General features: G+C 36.2%; 1 protein-coding gene across 1 annotated transcript in view; it reads right to left on the reverse strand.

The window, feature by feature from the left end:
* Positions 1-13,573: 13,573 nt before the first annotated feature.
* Positions 13,574-19,336, reverse strand: part of lobo (lost boys) — a 35,419-nt gene continuing 29,656 nt past the window's right edge. Inside the window, exons 3-9 of the mRNA XM_064700786.1 lie at positions 17,119-17,478; positions 16,341-17,055; positions 16,081-16,262; positions 14,453-14,668; positions 14,168-14,389; positions 13,918-14,112; positions 13,574-13,855 (exon numbers count right to left, since the gene is read on the reverse strand). Coding sequence (XP_064556856.1) covers positions 13,610-13,855; positions 13,918-14,112; positions 14,168-14,389; positions 14,453-14,668; positions 16,081-16,262; positions 16,341-17,055; positions 17,119-17,478 — 2,136 coding nt within the window. The 3' untranslated portion in view covers positions 13,574-13,609. The remainder of the gene's footprint in view (positions 13,856-13,917; positions 14,113-14,167; positions 14,390-14,452; positions 14,669-16,080; positions 16,263-16,340; positions 17,056-17,118; positions 17,479-19,336) is intronic.

The raw sequence follows: 19,336 nt of genomic DNA on the forward strand, positions 1-19,336 counted from the left end.
AAATGGCTTTGGTCGGATGTTTTTTAAATATAGTCAAATGAGTTCTGTTAACGAATAATTTTCATTTAAAATGAATTTATCGGGAAACAGACCACTAACTCACATATCATGCAAAAGCCACTTGCCATAGAACATATACATACATCTGTATGTATGTAGATGGAACAGCTACAATAAAAACAAGTGCTCAAGTCGAGAGTGCCCGACTAGGAGATGCTCTAATCATTCTTCTACTAACACTAAATGCAGCTCCTGTTACGAGCTCGTTTTCTGTATCATAAAAACAAATTTTAGATTCCTGTACCGGTGTTGAACTTGTACAACTCCATTGACCATTGACCTCAGAGCCATACTAAAAATCCAGTTTCAATTAAAACGAGAAAGAAGGGCTATCTTCGGCACGCCGATCATTTAATACCCTTGCAGACCTAACCTTTTCATAATGCTCATAGTGCTTTGTCTATATCTAAGAAGCACAGAATAAGTAGTTAAGTATGGTTAAGATATCTTGAAAAGCAAAAAAGTTTTCCATACAAGAATTTAATTTTCGACCGGTGGTTCCTATGGCAGCTATATGATATAGTGGTCCGATGTAAATAAGATTTTGCATAAATGGAGGCAGCATAGTGAAACTAATAGATGCCGAGAGTGGTCAAGATATCTTGAAAAACAAAGAAATGTACTATACAACAGCTTAATTTTCGACCGATCGTTCCTATGGTCCGATGTTGATAGGATTTTGCGTATATATGAGGAGCATAGTAAAACTAATAAGTGCCGAGATTGGTCAAGATATTTTGATAAAAGAAAATGTTTTCATACAAGAACTTACTTTTCGACCGATCGTTCCTATGGCAGATATATGATATAGTGGTCCGATCCAGCTGGTTCCGATGTATGTACTGCGGGCAACAGAAAGGGCTCTTCTGCAAAGTTTCATAAAGATAGCTTTAAAACTGAGAGACTAGTTCGCATAGAAACAGACAGACGGACATGGCTATATCGACTCGGCTGTTGATACTGATCATGAATATATATACTTTATGGTATAGAAGTCTCCTTCTAGGCGTTACACATTTCACGACAAAATTGATGCTGATCATGAATATTTAATATATATATCTTGTGTTTTGAGGATATCTCGTAGTGTTTAAGAGCTAGACTCAACACACTTAGCATGCAGCTTTTCGTATAGTAAACTATCTGTGTGATCAGGTATATTTTTCTTTTTTGGGTACGCCTTCCCATTACACGAAATTCAGTAAATAATATTCCAATTGGAGTTACAGTCACAATGTTAAGGACGTTGCTTTTTTGCGATTACTCGTATTTTGTATGACACAATAAAATCTATTCTAGATTCGCCGGCAATTACAAAATATTGGCAAGTGCATGAATTTCTGTATATGTACATGTGTGCACAAACACACTTACTTTAATATGCAGTTTTTATTTTGAGTTCGCGGAACATGCCTAAATGTGCATGTTTCAAGAATACATTTTGTATTAAATATTAATAGTATTTTTCTTAACTTAATTTTTTGCTTGGCGCTTTGCTCACACTGCATCAGCTGTTAAAACAATTAAATTTTAAATTCTCACTTAATTAATGCATCATTTCCAATTTTTTTTATTAGGTTTGTCTATATTACACAACTAACAACGTTTACATGTTTGTAAACCCGTTTCTCTTGGACGAATTTACGGATTATTGCCATTAGTATACTGAAGCTTAAAATAAGTCAAACATGTTTAAGGGACACCATTATTTTATTTTTTATAAATAAGTGTAATAATTCTACATCACCAATACCTGAGTTTATATATGTACATATCTATATTCGTTTGTCCGTCCGTCCGTCCATCAGTCTGTTTCTTTTAAAGTCATCGTCTTGAAATTTTTTATAGTTTCATTTTTCGTTTAGAACCGGGCGGATCAGACCACTATGTCACATAGCTGGCATAGGAACGGAAAAGAAGGTTCTTGTATTGCGAAAGTTTTGGTTTATCAAGATGTGTTAACCAATCTTGACATTTAGTAGTTTACCCATGCTGCTTATATAAGCCGATTATTATCATGTTCGCACTTCTTTATTATATAGCTCTATAGGAAGAACCGTACGAAAAATAAGTTTTTGTACGGTAAAATATTCTGCATTTATTAGCTTCACTAGCCGTAAGGCAAATTTCCACAGCGGTAATAGTTCATCGGCATCCCGAAGATATCCGTGTTTTCTCTTTTTCCGTATAAGTTGAAATGTTAGTATGACATTTAGGCATGAGACGATAGCATTTAGTTCAATAAGATGCAGCCCAATATGAGCACTAAAATGCTTTGGATGTACTTTTAGATGCATTTATGCACAACAGACATACTCCCGCCATCTTAAACACGCCATCTGCGCAACTTAAGCAGCGACAAGGCTGCGCCACACTATTGAAAATAAGTTGATGAGTAACTTTTAATTTTGTTGTCCGATCTTTACTAACTTTTAATGGCCTAAATATGAAGTTTATATACATATATACAGTAGTAGCTGGTAAAACCCGGCCTTGCCCGTGGCACGTATGTTATGTTTGTATGTCAATGTTTTCAAAAAGCTTTAAAAATGATTTTGAAACTGATCGGACGGGAATCAAACAACTTTTATGCAAATCGGACAAAACTTAAAATCCAACAAAAAAATCTTTAAAATGCATTTTCCAAAGAAGGAATTTAGATTTTGCAAAAAATGTGAAACACGTCTCAAATGATTTTGCTTATAGATCTTTGGAAATAAATTTGAACACAAAACGTCATCCACCAAATCTTCGACCCCCATTTGCACCAAGGAGGGATAGATTTTTCAAAATGTGTGAAACACCCCTCAAATGAATTTGAACATAGATCTTTGAAAATGAGTTTGGGGCCGATGGCATGGTAAACAAAAAAGTTACATACAAACGTTTTTCGCGATTTTTCCACACTTGCGGGTGGAATTTCCCGAAACCCCGTCTTAACGTGCACCTACATCACATAAGGTAGCTACAGTGAAAATTGCAGCTTCCTAGCTCTTACGGTTTGGGCTGTGCGTTGATCACCAATCAGTCATTCAGTCATTTAGTCAGTCAGTCAGTCAGGACAAACAGTTTTATATATAGAGATAAATTGCTTAGCTGCCTCGAGTACTTTGCACAGACATAAGAGGCAGCTATCCTAAAAATGCAGTTAACTTAATTTATTTTTTTCCAAAAATTGAATCGATTTCATAGTAACCTCAGTTTTTTTAAGTTGCACTGAACTCTATTTAACAGTACAAAGTTAAATAAATTAATTTTATAGTTTTTATTAACTTTGTGTATTTAAATTACATTTAATTCAGTTTCCATACAGTTTATTGTATACATAAGAAAAACAAATCAAAAATCAACACATCTGATAATAGATGGCGCAGGTAACTTACATGATATTCATAGAAATTGACAAAAAATTACTGCCTATAGGAGGCGTTTAAGTGCAAAAGGCTGTTAAGTTAGATGCAGTTAACGTAATTAATTTCATACCAAAATAGCTCTTATTGCCGATTATTTTACCGATGCAGCTAAGTATCGAGGCAGCTATGCAAATTATCTCTATATATGTATATAACTGTTTGTCCTGACTGACTGACTGACTGATTGGTGATCAACGCACAGCCCAAACCGTAAGAGCTAGCAAGCTGAAATTTTCACTTCGGAAAATTCCACCCGCAAGTGTGGAAAAATCGCGAAAAACGTTTGTATGTAACTTTTTTGTTTACCATCCGATCGGCCTCAAACTTATTTTCAAAGATCTTTGTTCAAATTCATTTGAGGGGTGTTTCACACTTTTCAAAAAATCCGTTCCTCCTTGGTGGAAATGGAGGTTAAAGATTTGGTGGGTGACGATTCGCGCTCAAATTCATTTCCAGTGATCTATATGAAAAATCATTTGAGACGTGTTTCTCACTTTTCGCAGAATTCAAACTTCTTCGGGGGGAATGCGATTTAAAGATTTTTTGGGTGAACTTTTAAGTTGTGTCCGATTTGCTTCAAACTTATTTTCAAAGCTCTACATAAGAACTTAATAAATACGTATTTCAGCGATTTGGAAAATTCCACCCGCAACAGTGGTAAATTGACGGAAAACGGTTGTATGCAAGTTTTTTGTTTACCATCCGATCGGCCCCAAACTTATTTTCAAAGATCTTTGTTCAAATTCATTTAAGGGGTGTTTCACACATTTCGAAAAATCCGTTCCTCCTTGGTGGAAATGGAGGTCAAAAATTTGGTGGGTGACGTTTCGCGCTCAAATTCGTTTCCAAAGATCTATAAGAAAAATCATTTGAGACGTGTTTCACACTTTTTGCAGAACCCAAACTTTTTCGGGTGTAATGCGACTCAAAGAATTTTTGTACGAAGTTTTAAATTGTGTCCGATTTGCTTCAAACTTATTTTCAAAGCTCTACATAAGAATGTAATGAATACGTGTTTCAGCGATTTGGGAAATTCCACTCGCAACAGTGCTAAATTGGCGGAAAACGTTTGTATGAAAGTTATTTGTTTACCGTCCGATCTGTTTCAAAATCATTTCAATTTTGCTTGAGAACATTGATTTTATAACATACGTGCCACGGGCAAGGCCGGGTTATACCCGCTAGTACTGTATATATACATATATTCCAAGTCACATGGCTAAATAGAGTTCCAATGTGGCATGAAAGCCTCTTCTAGAATCTTAGCTAAAATCTAGAGCTAAAATCTGTCTCATACCTAAACCCAACAAGTAAGAGGTTCTAGTCTGGAGCTCCGACTAGGGGATACCCTGAACCCTCTTCTTCCAACAGGCGATAAGTATAAAATGAAAGATACTTGATAAATATATACTATTCTAAAAGCTACATGTCAAGTTTGGTGATTTTAGCTCTTATTATTTACCAAAATTGCCCAAAAAACAGGATTGCGATATCGATTTTTATCGATTACTTGGAAACGGGGTAAGTTACCTACAGCTAAAATTTCAAGTCTCTAGCTCTTATAGCTTCTGAGACCCTTGCGTTCATACATACGGACAGACGGACAGACGGACGGACGGACAGACGGACGGACGGACAGACGGACGGACGGACAGACAGACGGACATGGCTAGATCGACTCGGCTGTTGATGCTGATCAAGAATATATATACTCTATGGGGTCGGAGATGCTTCCTTCTGCCTGTAACATACATTTGCACAAATACAATATACCCTTTTTAACCATTTTTAATGGGTTCAGGGTATAAAAAGGCAGGTTTGCTAGATAGGATGTATGTGCATGTGTAAGTGTAAGTGTGTAGGTGTATGCCTGTGTGTTTTTGTGTATAGTTGAATGCTTGTAAAAATAACTCGGTGTTGTGTTCAGAGTAGCTCCTAGTCGGGCACTCCCGTTTTGGAGATATCTTCATCAAACTCATCATCAAACTTATCTTTGTTTACATAGAAACATACGAAGATGGCAGTATCGATTTGTCTGTTAATACCGGCATCCGATTTCTTAACATTGTAGAAACAGCTGTTCAGAAAAGTGTTAATTGTAAAAAACTACAAACCACAATTTCTCAATTTTTCAAAAAATAAATAAAGCTAAATGAAATCCTTGCTTTGAACACAGAACTATTCGATTTACTTTAATTTTAATGGTTAGCAAAGGTATCTCTTTTTGGAAATAGGTCTCGTGGCCAACAGAAAATTTTCCCTTGGTTTTTGCAACCACCTCAGTTTTTGTAAATGGCCAAATTTTAGTAGGTTGCGTTGAGCGAGGTCGTACTGTATATACAATATAAACGACTCTGATAGGTGAAGTCAAAAGCCTCAAAATCCTGAAAGTTTTAAGGACTTTAATGCTAGATTGCAGTTGCCAATTAATGTAAACATATAAATATTTTTTAATATCTGTAACGATAGTGATTGGAAAGTTTAAAATTAATAAATAAAAATCGTTTTAATAGTTTGGAAATTTGTATGTAAGCAAACATTTTTTCCTTGTTGGCTTTCTTAATTGTTGTTTATTTCATACTAACAATTCATTTTTGCCATGCAAAAGATAGCCGTTTTGTCCTGTTGTTATTTTAGCACTAATTTTAAAGGCCACATTTGTTTTCTTGATAACTGACTTTTCGGCAATGACGTTATTATAATTGAAATTATATTTAAATATGCTTACATTAATTATATTCTTACATTGTTAATAGTCTTACATTGCTACTTGTTAAAATAAACAAGAAAATAAAAGTAAGTTGTTTACTTTTTGATCGTTTTTGATTTACAAGCAGACATTACTGTTATTGTTAAGGGCAAAAAGCTGCTGGGCAATGTGCAACAAATTGAAAACTAATTTTCGCGCGTAAAAGTTTAACGGGAATTACATACGAAACGAATGGCCACAAAATTCGCCATAAAACATTGAAATCAGTTTATATGGACGCCAGCTACAAGAGCAACCGCATCATGGCTCATAAAAATTTATTGACGCCAGGACATGCCCAACCTCAGGCTCTGTACCGAGATATAAATAAAACGAGTCGTAAAATGAACTTTAAGCTGCAGTAAACACATCATCAACATATCAACTGCGCCCAGATAAGCAGTTACCAGCACAAGTGGGCAAGATGAGGGCAATTAGGGCAATAAGCAGCGATTTCGAACGCGGAAGAGGCGTTAAGTGCCGAGTCGGCATAGGATTTCATTGACACTGTGCCAAAGATAATGGTGTGCAGACTTTATTGACCAGGTACGTTTTTCCATAAGTGAATAAGAGCGCATATAGCTTTTTAACTTTAAAGAAATAATAAACAATGAATCATATAGCTTAAAAGCAAAGTAAAATTAGAAGCTAAAATAGTTTAAAATGTTTGGCCAGACGGAAGAAACCAGCTTCAAACGAAGCTATAGGTCGTTTATGATGCGAATCGATTTGAAAACGGAATTCAAATTTCTATTCACCATGAACCGAACATCTGACCCTCAACTGCCTAATTTTTGAACTCATGGTGAAAATGTGTAAGCATATAATTTTTTTGTACAACTTTGTAATATATTATTTCGTACACCATGCAGAGAAGAGGCCTATTGTTTTTCGATATCTGCCCTAATTTTCAGAATATCGTAAAAAACGTTTTTATGAAAAACGAGAAAAAAGGACTATCTTAGGCACGCCGAAGATTTAACACACTTTCAGACCCAACCTTTTCGTAATGCTTTCCCCGTATCTAAAAAGCACAGGGAAAATAGTTAATGCCGAGTATGGCTAAGATATATTGAAAAACAAAAAGTTTGTCATACATCTCGACTCGGCTGTTGATACTGATCAAGAATATATTCACAACAAAATTATAATACCGTCTGCAAGGGTATATGTCATATGCCGCTGATTACGTGCAGGTACGTTAGGAGCTTTATTAACCTATCTATTACTGACAATATTTTCTGTAATCTCATACATAATAGAATAAATATTTAAATTTATAGATCTTACTTTTCAATAATTATTTTATCAATTTTATTACTCAAAAGAGGATCAGCTACATGTCATTATTGATTGCTTAATTTAATGGAAGGTTTACCCTGAGTAATAACTCTGCTTTTATGATGGTAGCTTAATGACGATAGCTTCAATACTAAGAGAAAACGATTTAGAAAAACCCACTTTGCCGATTTTAAATAAGGTGTGTAAAAACTGAGACATGCTATATGTGGAACCAGGAGCCAAAAATTACCAATAGCGAATTCCCTGAACCTTCTATCATCTGACCAGGTGACCAACTCTCTAAACGTAAATGATTTGCATACTTTGGATTCTTGAACGATAAGATATAGTCCAATATGAATTCCAAAGTGCTTTTTCAAGTAATTTTAGATGCATTTGTGCACAACATACTTAATCTCATATGCTGCTATATACGCAACTTGCCAATCTGCAGGGCTGCTGTTATAATATCTATTATAATATCAGAACTATGTATGTTCTTCTTTACATATGCATATGTTACTTACATATATAGATATTTGTTTACAAAATTTGGTAGAAAGAGAAGTTCATTTCGGGTTACTAGATAAAATATTTATGTCATACATTAAAAAAAAAAACAACGTTTTGGTTAATTTTTATAAAAGGTCAGATTTTAGAAATGAAAAATGAATTATATAATTTTTTGTTAAGAATGACCACTTCGACAGGAACTCTTAACGAATTAAAAATGTATCCTATAGCTTTTATATGCACACGATAGAAATGTATGCACATGGATGTGTGTCCAAAAGAAGGATACGAAAAATTGAAAGAAAGAAATGTTTTCATCTTTAAATGTATGTACCAGATGTTGGTACATATGTTTGTGCCGCATATGATTGTGTATGTCGACATCGCGCAAATCACCCAAGTGGATTCTCGCCATTTTTCAGTGTCCGTCCGTTTGCCCAAGCCAAGAGAATAACCGATGCTGACAAACTACGCTCATACAAGTAGACAAACACACATGAAAATGCAGACCGTGGATAACCCTGAACTAACCGTCCAGCGGCTCAGCTACTAAACGACACCGCCAACGCTTGTGACACTCGGTGCCCGATGCCGCGCATTCGAATACAAAATAAATATCCAATATATGCCCATGTGGGTGTGTATCCTGTTTCTGGCATATATTATAAGTGGAATAGAAAAATAAATGCCGTGATAAAAGCTGACCCCGGTTTCAGCCCCGCATGTCCACAACAGAGCATAGTACCCGTAAGCCCTGGTGAGCTCTCGTCTGTCCACCGTTAAACTGCGCGCCGTGACGCGAGGACAACACGTCAGCAGCGACGGCAGCAGCAACAATAACAAGAACAGAAACAGGAGAAGCAACGCAGACTACGACGGCGACAACGACGGCACTGGTGACAAAGTCTGTGCCCACAAAGGGCCGCCTTCGACCCACTCATCCTACAAAACGGTCGCGTCACGAGGCACGTTTGAAATATTGGAAGAAGGATATTTAGGACTAAAATGAAAGGATCGTACAATAACCCTCAGCCTTACTTGTCCACCCCACTCCCACACCCCATACACAAAAACACGCACACATTCACATCATATCCAAAGAGGCCTGCGAAACCCTCCCCTCCCCACCACGTCACATATCCCATTTGCTTCAACAAACACATGCACATTAGACTCATATATATATATGTATATATATATATATATGTATATATATATATATGTATATTTATATATATATATATTTGTATGTATGTTTGTGTCATATATATATATATATATATATATACATATGTGCACACATATGTATGTTGTATACGTGTGTATTTCGCGTAAATATTGGAAGTCCTTGACTACGCGACGCGCACGATGCTGATAAAATACAAATTCTTGGGCCGCGATGCTGTCCGCTAGAAGTGTATTTGCACAACTGTACTTACGGCAAGCTGGACACTACCCGGGCCATAGCATTAAAAACGACAAAGGCCTCACCGTGGCCCACGGCTCGCCAAAGGAAGCACGAATATCTGCCGCTATGGGAGACGCGTGGAGTGAGTACTTTCGAATTACACTGAAAGAAACATGAGCATCCGATTTTTAGTTTAAAGTATTCAGCCATACTGCATCAGAGGAGTTTCTCTATCGTTAAAGTAATCTACAGATTTAAAAATATTTCACTACTTTAAATATTTTAAGTAATCCTTTATTTCGATTTGTAAACGCATGATTAAAATTAAAAATCGAAATCTTTATTGCCATCTATATATGTATGTAAGTTCTTACAAAATTATATTTTTACATTAAAAATTTTTTTTTTATATTGTTACAAGTCTTAAAGTATCAGTTTCAAAAGGATTATGAATAGAAAATTTTTTTAAATTTGAATATGACCATTAAAAAATATTTAAAAAATATCTTATACAGTTTTTTATTTTAATTTAATCCATTTAATGGAAGTATGTTTTCACCACACTGAAGAAGGCTGTTTTACTTTTTGTTTTGAATGGTACAAAGAACTGGGTCGGATAAAAAAAAAAACGATTGCAGTGTATACAATATCCTTGTCCAGTTGGCGAACAAAAATCTGCGACGAAATAACGCCACATGTGTTCATGCCACGAGCAAATTTTCAGCGTTGCTAACGGACGGTTGGCGGACAAGGGACAGCACTTTCATCTTAGGACGATTCTTTCAAGGGACAAACGCAATTTAGACGCCGCCGATGGGGGATGGACGGACACTGGCATCATATATGTAAGTAAGTTGGCTTGGAAGTGTGCGTAGGACGTAGACGACAGTGTTTCTGGGAGGGCGGTAGACGGTGGGTGGTTTGGTTATAGCGCCAAAATGGACAGGAGTCCGGCTCGGGTGGTCGCTCGCACATGTGCTTATGTGACGAGCTAGAGAGTGTATATGTGAGTATGGGTGTATATGATGTTGTTGTTACTGCCTCCGGCTATGTTTGTGCGCCTTATTGTATGCCTTGAACCCACACACGGCCGCGGCAGCCACTTTGTCCAATTTTCAGACGGTCACTTTTGAAACGAATTTCCCCCACACTCGGGTATGACTTAACGCTGCCCGCGTCGCTGCTGTGATGCAAGACCATGAAATTGGCATTCGCATTTTAAAATCCACTTTAACTTACTTTCAACCCCTACTTATGGTATGTTCAAGTATTCGGAACCGCGCACAATTCTAAGTTCATTCGCGTCTATATCTGAACGCCATATTTCCAGGGTGTTGACTTGGTTTACTCTACGTTAAGCTCATGTACGTTAATGTTGTTCTCCTTTATAAATTATAAATTCAATATTATTTTTCATTAAATATTTATTATTAAATAATATAATTATGTACAAACACATTTTCAAATGATGCATAAGATTAAGCTGTTGGTTATTTTAATAGCAAATTATTCAAATTACTAATTAATCACCAACTTTTCTACCGATCGTTCCTATGGCAGCTATATGATATAGAAGTCCGATGGTGATAAGATTTTGCATAAATGTAGCGAGATTGTAAAACTTATAAATGGCGATTTTCGGTAAGATATCTTGATAAACAAAAAAGTAAGAAGCTCTAGTCGGGAGCTCCCGACTAGGGAATACCCTGAACCCTTCCTTCTTCTACCAACACCAAACCCAACTCGCGCTATGCCCTGTTGATAGAATTCAATAAGCCCGCGCATGAAACTGTGTGTGTACATGTATACAGAAATTTTTGCAATTTGCGCTAGTTGCCCAAAACACATTTTCTTAAATAAATAAATTTCAGCAGTAGATATTATTGTACTATGACAATTGCATTTAAATTGTGCCTTAAGTTAATGGGCAATACAATTAGTGGGAGATACAAATTACAAATAACTTGATTTATAGCTATGTGGTGATAGCGGGTTCAGTGGGTATATAAAGTTGTCCATTAAAGTAATTAATTTTGGACCGATCGTTCCTATGGCGCTATATGATATAGCTAACCGATGTTGATAAAATTTTGCAAATAGGTAGGGACCACAGTGAAACTAATGAATGTCGAGATTTAGCTAAGATATTTTGATAAACAAAAACAAAAACAAAAACCAAAAGAATAATTGACGGAGAGATACAGGGGATTTTAAAGTCGAGCAGACTATAGCGGTCTTACATTTTAAGGCATGAAATGCATTAGGTAGTTCCGACTATGATTGAACATTCACAATATACTATGCACATGGGCCAAGCTGAAAGTTGTGTTTATTCCGAATGCAAGAAATAAAATGCCCAAAATGAATAAGCTATAGAGACCAATCCGTCTTAGATCGTTCTTGACCAACCCATAGGCAGATTTGCCTACACAATATTCCCTTTACAGGTAACAACAACCGTACCAAGCTGGTAAATTAGCTGAGCATGACCTGCTAAACATGGCCTTACGACTACACACGAGAAGGCATTAGTGCTCATCAGAGCTTACTGCGAGCCCTCATTGACACATCTGGTGCATTCGACATGAAGTCTTCAACAGAAAAGGCACATCACGAGATGGATTCTATAAATGCTTAGGTGTAGAATCAGATCTACAGATCAAGGCTGTGACCTCAATCCCATCCTCGCAAGGGACGGTATGCGTAGACCAGATCGAATGCAACGAGCTAACAAAGTATCACGACAAAGAGTTATCAATTAATCCGGCCAGTACTGTCTTAGATCCTCTCACAAGGCTATTTTGCCTGTCTACAGCAGCACAGAGATCCGTAATCATCTATCTAGCGCTGAAATCTTTCGCGATCGCATCTTAGCTTATAAGTGACTGTTTTCAGCAGCTAAATGTGCTATGAGCACATGAACCGAATAGTACGATTAGGTTCCGATATCCTAGCGAAGCGAGGGTCAAGTTTACCATTAATCGATTCTGAGCTTTTCTGCCTTTCTCAATATCAGACAGAATGGAGCTTCTCAGGAAGTGGAAGAAGAAGGAACTTTACGCATTTAACACAGAAACGATAGGCAAAGGTACGCCAAAACGTGTATTATCCTTGATTACAGAGGCTCCATACCCTGTTCTCTCTTCTACCCAACATCAAATGCAACTCGCGCTACGAAAAAAATATTTTAAAAAGTGGTCCCTTAATAGGACTCGAACCCGTAACCTTCCGCACTTCTTGCTACCGTATCTATAATCGCCACTTCAATGCTGTTTATAGTATTCAATAAAGACGCGCATGAATCTGGGTGTGTACATGTATTCAGAAATTCTTGCAATTTGTGCTAGCTGCAGCAAACACATGTCAATATAAGCAAACATTTTGTTCAATAACTTCTGTGTTTCCTAACCGATTTTGATCAGCAGTTGATCCTAATGTGCTAAAGAGTTTTCGTATATTGTCAATGTATTTATTTGATTTATAGCTATGTAATGGTGGCGGAAGGTGACGATAGCTTTAAAAAAAAAATTTACTTGACTTGTTTATACTAATCTGCAAGCTACATGTTAAGTTTGGTGACTATTTCTTAAAGCCTAAGTGATTTGCTCAAAAAACAGAAGTTTATATAAATACAAACGGATATAGCTAAAGTGACCAATGAAAAATATATAAACAGAATGTATGTTACGGGATTTCTTAGCTCTCAAATAGAGCCTTTTTACTTGATGCCAAAAAATGTAATTAGATTGTACGTTTGCAATTCAACTGCCACTTTTAATACTCTTGTGGATGTTTTATAATTTGTTTATAAAATGGGTAACGCATAACAGAACGCACCATTTAGTATATATATTGTTGTTCAGCATCAGCAGCCGACTTGATATTGCTATAATATCTTGAATACCGACGGCATTAAATATTTAAACTATGCTGGTCATATATGTGCAATATGTGTTTATTATATTATATGTTTATGTTTATTATATATCACTATAAAAAGAATCGGTCGATTTTGTATGGCAAAATATTATATTTTCCAAGACCTTTTCATTAAACTCAGCATTTACATATCTGTAAACCGTAAGGCAAATGATTACAAGAATAAAACAAATATTTAGCGTGCCGAAGGAGAGCATTTAAATTCTAAACTTTTACCATACCATTAATCATTTTTATTTACGATTTTTATTCATCAGAGGTTTTCTTTTCTTCCATTTTTAAATCTAATCGAGGGTCTTTTTGCAATGAAGCTTTAACCCATTCATACTTTTTCTGAGATTCTTGATGAGTCAGAGTTAACCGCTGCTGCACCATACGTTTCCTGAGTTCTAAGTCTTTAGCCTGCTGTACAAGCCGATTATAATCAAAGTTGTCAAATTGATTCTCGAACTTGTTTAAGAAACGATTTAAAGACTTCGCCTCGCTGGTCAACTGTTCATTTAAAAAGAGATGTACGATCCAAATTCATAGGTATAGATATTAATAGTGCTTACGTCTTCATATTGTCGTTGTAAATTATTGAGAAGAGTAACAAATCGAGTTTTCAAATCATTTAAGCAAGCATGGTAGGCACCCACGGATTGATCTTGAGTCAGTTCCTCCTGAAGTTTGTATGGAACCAAATATGGAGCTAAAAAGTCTGCTGGCTTACTGGCAATTTCGCGCTTCTGCTCTAGTTCTTCTTTAAACTGCAAGTAAAGTCGAATCACATAAGTAAACATTTAATAATTCCAAGTAAAAAACCTGTTGCATTCTAATTGCACGTGCAGCTCCATTGCGAAGTGGGTCAAATAAACCGAACTTTAGTTTAGGTTCCATCTTTTCCATTCTGCGTTGATCAAAAATATTGCTGATATCATCCTGGATTTTTTCAAACTGTTTCCTTATGCGATCCTCTGACTGAAGTTGTTCCAGCAATAATTTATATAGCTCTAGATTAGTACGTATCGGATCTAAGGGATTCGCCTGAATAAATAAATTTAAAATAATCTGAGCATATAGGCACACAGTATATATGTAAAAATTTACCCTATATATTTTGGTTAGCTTCTCGTCGTAAATCAATTCTTTGCCATAATCTGGTTTCGGCGGTTTCGTGAATTCAACTGTGGTGGCAGTTAGTGCTCCAAATGTGTAGTGAAATTTTAGTATTATTTTGTTTTGATGAAACAAGAATGTTCGGCTGGCAATGTCACTTGTTCCTATATCATCTTCGTCAGAGCGATGAAACTTTTCTACGACTTTCTAAAAAAAAACAAGTAAGACATTCTAGTCGGGAGCAGGGTTCAAACTCGCAACTGACCGCACTACTTGCAGCCGCCTCTACCCAACAGCCACACCATTTATTAATTCTTAATGAGAAAAAAACGAATTAAAATAGCAGCACAGAAAACAATACAATCGCAATTGCAATGCTGTTGATACAAGTGGTCAGCCAATATAATAAAACTTTTATTAATAACTATGTTTCTTAACCGAACTGGATGTAATTTTTAGCGTAGATCTTATTGTGCTATAGTATATCCTCGTATATCCTCAAAAAGACAATAACAAAGTCAATTGTGGCTTAAATTTGTAGTTAGTTTTTATACCCGTGCAGAGGGTATTATATTTTTGTCGTGAAATGTGTAACGCATAGAAGGAGGTATCTCAGACCCCATAAAGTATATATATTCTTGATCAGTATCAACAGCCAAGTCGGTATAGCCATGTACGTCGGACCGTCTGACTGTTTCTATGCGAACTAGTCTCTCAGGTTTAAACCTATCTTTATGAAACTTTGCAGAAGTGACTCTTTCTGTTGCACGCAGTAGATACGTCAAAACCAGCTGGATCGGACCACTTTATCATATAGCTGCAGTAAGAACGATCGGTTGAAAAGTAGGTTCTTGTATGAAAAACATTTTGTTTACTTGACCAAACTCGGCATTTATTAGTTTTACTATGCTCTTCATATATATGCAAAATACTATCAACATCGGACCACTTTATCATATAGCTGCCATAGGAACGATCGGCCAAAAATTAAGTTGTATGGAAAATTTTTTTGTTTTTTAAGATATCTTGATCAAACTCGACATTTATTAGTTTTACTAAGCTCTTCATATATATGCAAAATCCTATCAACATCGGACCACTTTATCATATAGCTGCCACTGGAACGATCGGTCTAAAATTAAATTGCTGCAAGTAAACATTTTTTTTTGATATCTTCACCAAACTCGTCATTTATTAGTTTTACTTTGCTCCCTCCATTTATGCAAAATTTTATTTACATCGGACTACTATGTATGTATATCATATAGCTGCCATAGTAAAGATCGGTCGAAAATTAGGTTGGTTAGGTTCCAAACAGAAAACTTCCTTGTTTTTCAAGATATTTTAACCATACTCGTCATTTACAATTTTCCCTGTGCTTTTTAGATACGGGCAAAGCACTATGAGCATTATGAAAAGGTTGGGTCTGCAAGGCTATTAAATCTTCGCCCTTCTTTCTCGTTATTTATTTATTTGATTTATAGCAACTGGTCGAAGGAAAACGAGCTATAAAATGAAATATACTTTATCTGCATATGGTATTATAGATGCTACAAGCCTAATTTGGTGACTCTAGCTGTAAATATTTGGGAAATTTGCTGAAAAACGAGATCACTTACTTTGAGAACGCCACCATTTGGCTTAAATTGAAACTCCCTGTACCAGCACCTGTCAGCTTGGTCCTTATAATGTAATATTATCAATCCTGGGTTCAAATCGATTGAATCCAATGAGTCTAATCTGGAGCTCGAACAGAAACTTAATCTTCTGGGTAGTGAAGTATCCGAAAAATACTCGATTGCTAAATAAAAATATAATACATATTGTTCTTATTTAAGTAAGGAAAATTTATATTCAATTGCATGAAGACTTTACTAACATTTTAGACTATCATTTCGACCTTTAGTAAACAGCTCCTCGAAGTGGTCGGTTTCATAGGTATACTTCAACTCTTCCATTAGGTCAAACCGGTTCTTATAATATTCGTAGCGGACTCTTGGATCGGTGCATATATTATCATTATACAAAGTCAATTGCATTACCTTGCCGTCGCGTTGCGAATATGGAGAAAAGCGTTCGTGTAAAGCTCCCTTGTATTGAACTATTTTTCCAGAGCCTGGAAAACGTTGTTCGTAGTCCGCGAAGCCGATGTGAAGCCTGCTTACCCAGTTACAAATAGCATCTAAATGCTTTTCATCATTTACATCAGTATCGCCATCTGTTATGTTCTCATCTGATGAAGCTTTGTAAGTGCGCATTTCAGGTGGCTCGCCTGGTAGCATGTGTTCCCAATCATTAATATCGCGTAAGTCCCAACGCAAATCACAGACGCGCTGGTAATTTTGCTTATTAACGTAGTAATTATACTGGTTCCAGACAGTGTCAACTAAAATGTATTGCTTACAGCCTGCTTCACATATAAATCCCGTTGAGGGCTCTATGAATACTCCGGAGGGAGGGGCTTCTACGACATCTCCATTCACATCCGTATATGTAATTCGGGGCTTTACACTCCAAGGTGCGTTATTTATAATCACAACCCACGCGTGAGACCGACGATAGTGATAACGGTCGACAGCTAAAAGTTCTAGATTCTTGGGAAAATTCAAAATTCAATACACATTATGAATGTAAAAGTAAATGTCTGCAATTGTTACCGCCATTTGCTTTCGCAAAAGGTCCTCTTCCAACCGACTCTGCTCTTCGGCTCTACGCTTGTGCACCTCGGCCATTTCTTCCTCTAGATGACTCTCCAAATCCGGCAAGGCACGCAATTTGTACTTAACACTCTGTTCATCCTTCACCTGTTCCTGTTCAACGGACTCTTGTTTAATAATTGGATACGGGTAAGGCACATTGTGTTGATCATTAAGCACCGTCTCTTGTCGTGCTACTCCAGACACAACCATAGCGGGATGGCCAGCTCCAATAAGCATACTAGCCAGCAATGTTGCCATTTCGTATGAATTTCCACGCCGTTTTCGAAGCAAGGTTTCCGGAGATATTAAGCGAGTCGGCTAAATAGCGATGTCAATAAAGATTTATTAAATATATTTTTTTGATCATTCTGTATGGGCCCATTGAAGATAGGTAAAAAAAAAAAGTATAATGGTGTTGTGCACAAGGCATATATATTTTTGATCAGCATCAATAACCGAGTCAATCTAGCCGATAATGTCTGTTTTGCCCCGTTTCCAAACATTCGATAAGGTACACAGCAATTCAAATCTATCCGTACCATATTATTCTTCGTTTCTATTTAAAAGAATGTTTAAAGTGCTTTGAAAAAATAACCAAAATTGGAATCAACGGTTTCCGCCCATGTTTGTGGTGAGAATCTTGAAGCCGAAAAATAAACGCTCGTTTATTACTTTGGACATTTTCCATTTTAAAATGATGATCTTTGCGAAAAAATAAAAAAAAATTCTCACAAGCTGTGGGTCGAATATCTTAAATCACTAAAACACGTATTCATTTAATTTTTATGAGGGGCTTTGAAATTATGTTTGAGTCTGATTGGGCAAAACTTAAAACTTTGGCCTTATTACCTTCATTTATCATGCAAAAAGGGCGAATTATGCGAAGTGTAATCCACGTCTTAAATGAGTTTTATTAAGAATCTTTGCCAGTGAGTTTCCACCCGAAAAATTGCCCATTCAACATTTTATCCACGTTTATCATCCAAGAATAGTGGATTTTGTAAAAAGTGTGAAACACTTATACGTGAATTTTCACAAAGATCATTAAAAAGTAATTTGAATGGAAATCAAAAAACTTTCATGTAACCATTTTTTGCCAATTTTTTAATTTATAAAATCGTTAATAAAAAAATAATAATAATGAGGACCCAACCAGGCTTGGCGATATATCACCTAAGCCAACTGTGTTGTAATAAAAATGTATGCTTTATTTGATTCAATATAATAAACATTTATAAAAAAAATCGTTACATATCAATAAAAGTTTGAAATAAATCAGATAAAACTTAATACTTCGCCCACAAAATCGTTTAATCACATTTCCACGGAGGATGCTTGGATTCTGCAAAAAGTGTGAAACACGTCTCAAAAGATTTTTTGTAAAGATCTATGGAAAAGAATTTGAGCGCAAAACGTCACCCACCAAATCTTTGACCCCCATTCACCCGAAGGGAGACTCGATTTTCCAATAACCGTGAAATCCCCCTCATATGAATTGGAAGGAAAATGAGTTTGAGGGCGATCAGATGGTAAACAGAAAAGCTTCATACAAGCGTTTTTCGCCATTTTTTTTTATGCTTTCGGGTTGAATTTCTAAAAACCCCTTCATAACTTTTTCCTTGCGTTCTTTCTGTCTAATAAATTTGGAGCGTAAAATTTACACGCAGGTCAAGTTTACATAAAATCAATAACTACATCCATATCCATGAAATCAATAAATTTGATTTTAAGATTAATTTTCTGTGCGTACCCAGAGGTCCCCCATCCGATTGGGATAAAATCAATTTGCGCTTTAGCATTTAAATTTCTCATAGTGTCAAAAAATGTATTGCTAAGCAATCGTAGTGTAGACGGCAGCTCTGTGCTTGGTTTACATTTATCTTACATTTATATTTCCTCACAGAGTTCATTATAGTTGTCTTAAAATTGATCAGCATGATCAGCCAAGTAAATATACCCATGTCCTTCTGTAGTTTTTCATGCAAACTAATCTCTTAGTTTTAATGCTGTCATGAAACTGAATAGGTCCGTTAAAACATAACCTATATTGAAAACCCCAACCCAAAACAAGTAAGAGGTTTTATCCAAGGCTCCCGACTAAGGAAAACTCTGAACCCTTTTCTTCGAACACCAAATGCAGCTCGCGCTACGCGCTCGTTTATTTTAGTAGTAATAA

Source organism: Drosophila montana, unplaced genomic scaffold, assembly GCF_035044405.1.
Source record: "Drosophila montana isolate Dmon_TW-CO22-7 unplaced genomic scaffold, ASM3504440v1 contig_1900_1, whole genome shotgun sequence".
Classification (NCBI taxonomy): Eukaryota; Metazoa; Arthropoda; class Insecta; order Diptera; family Drosophilidae; genus Drosophila; species Drosophila montana.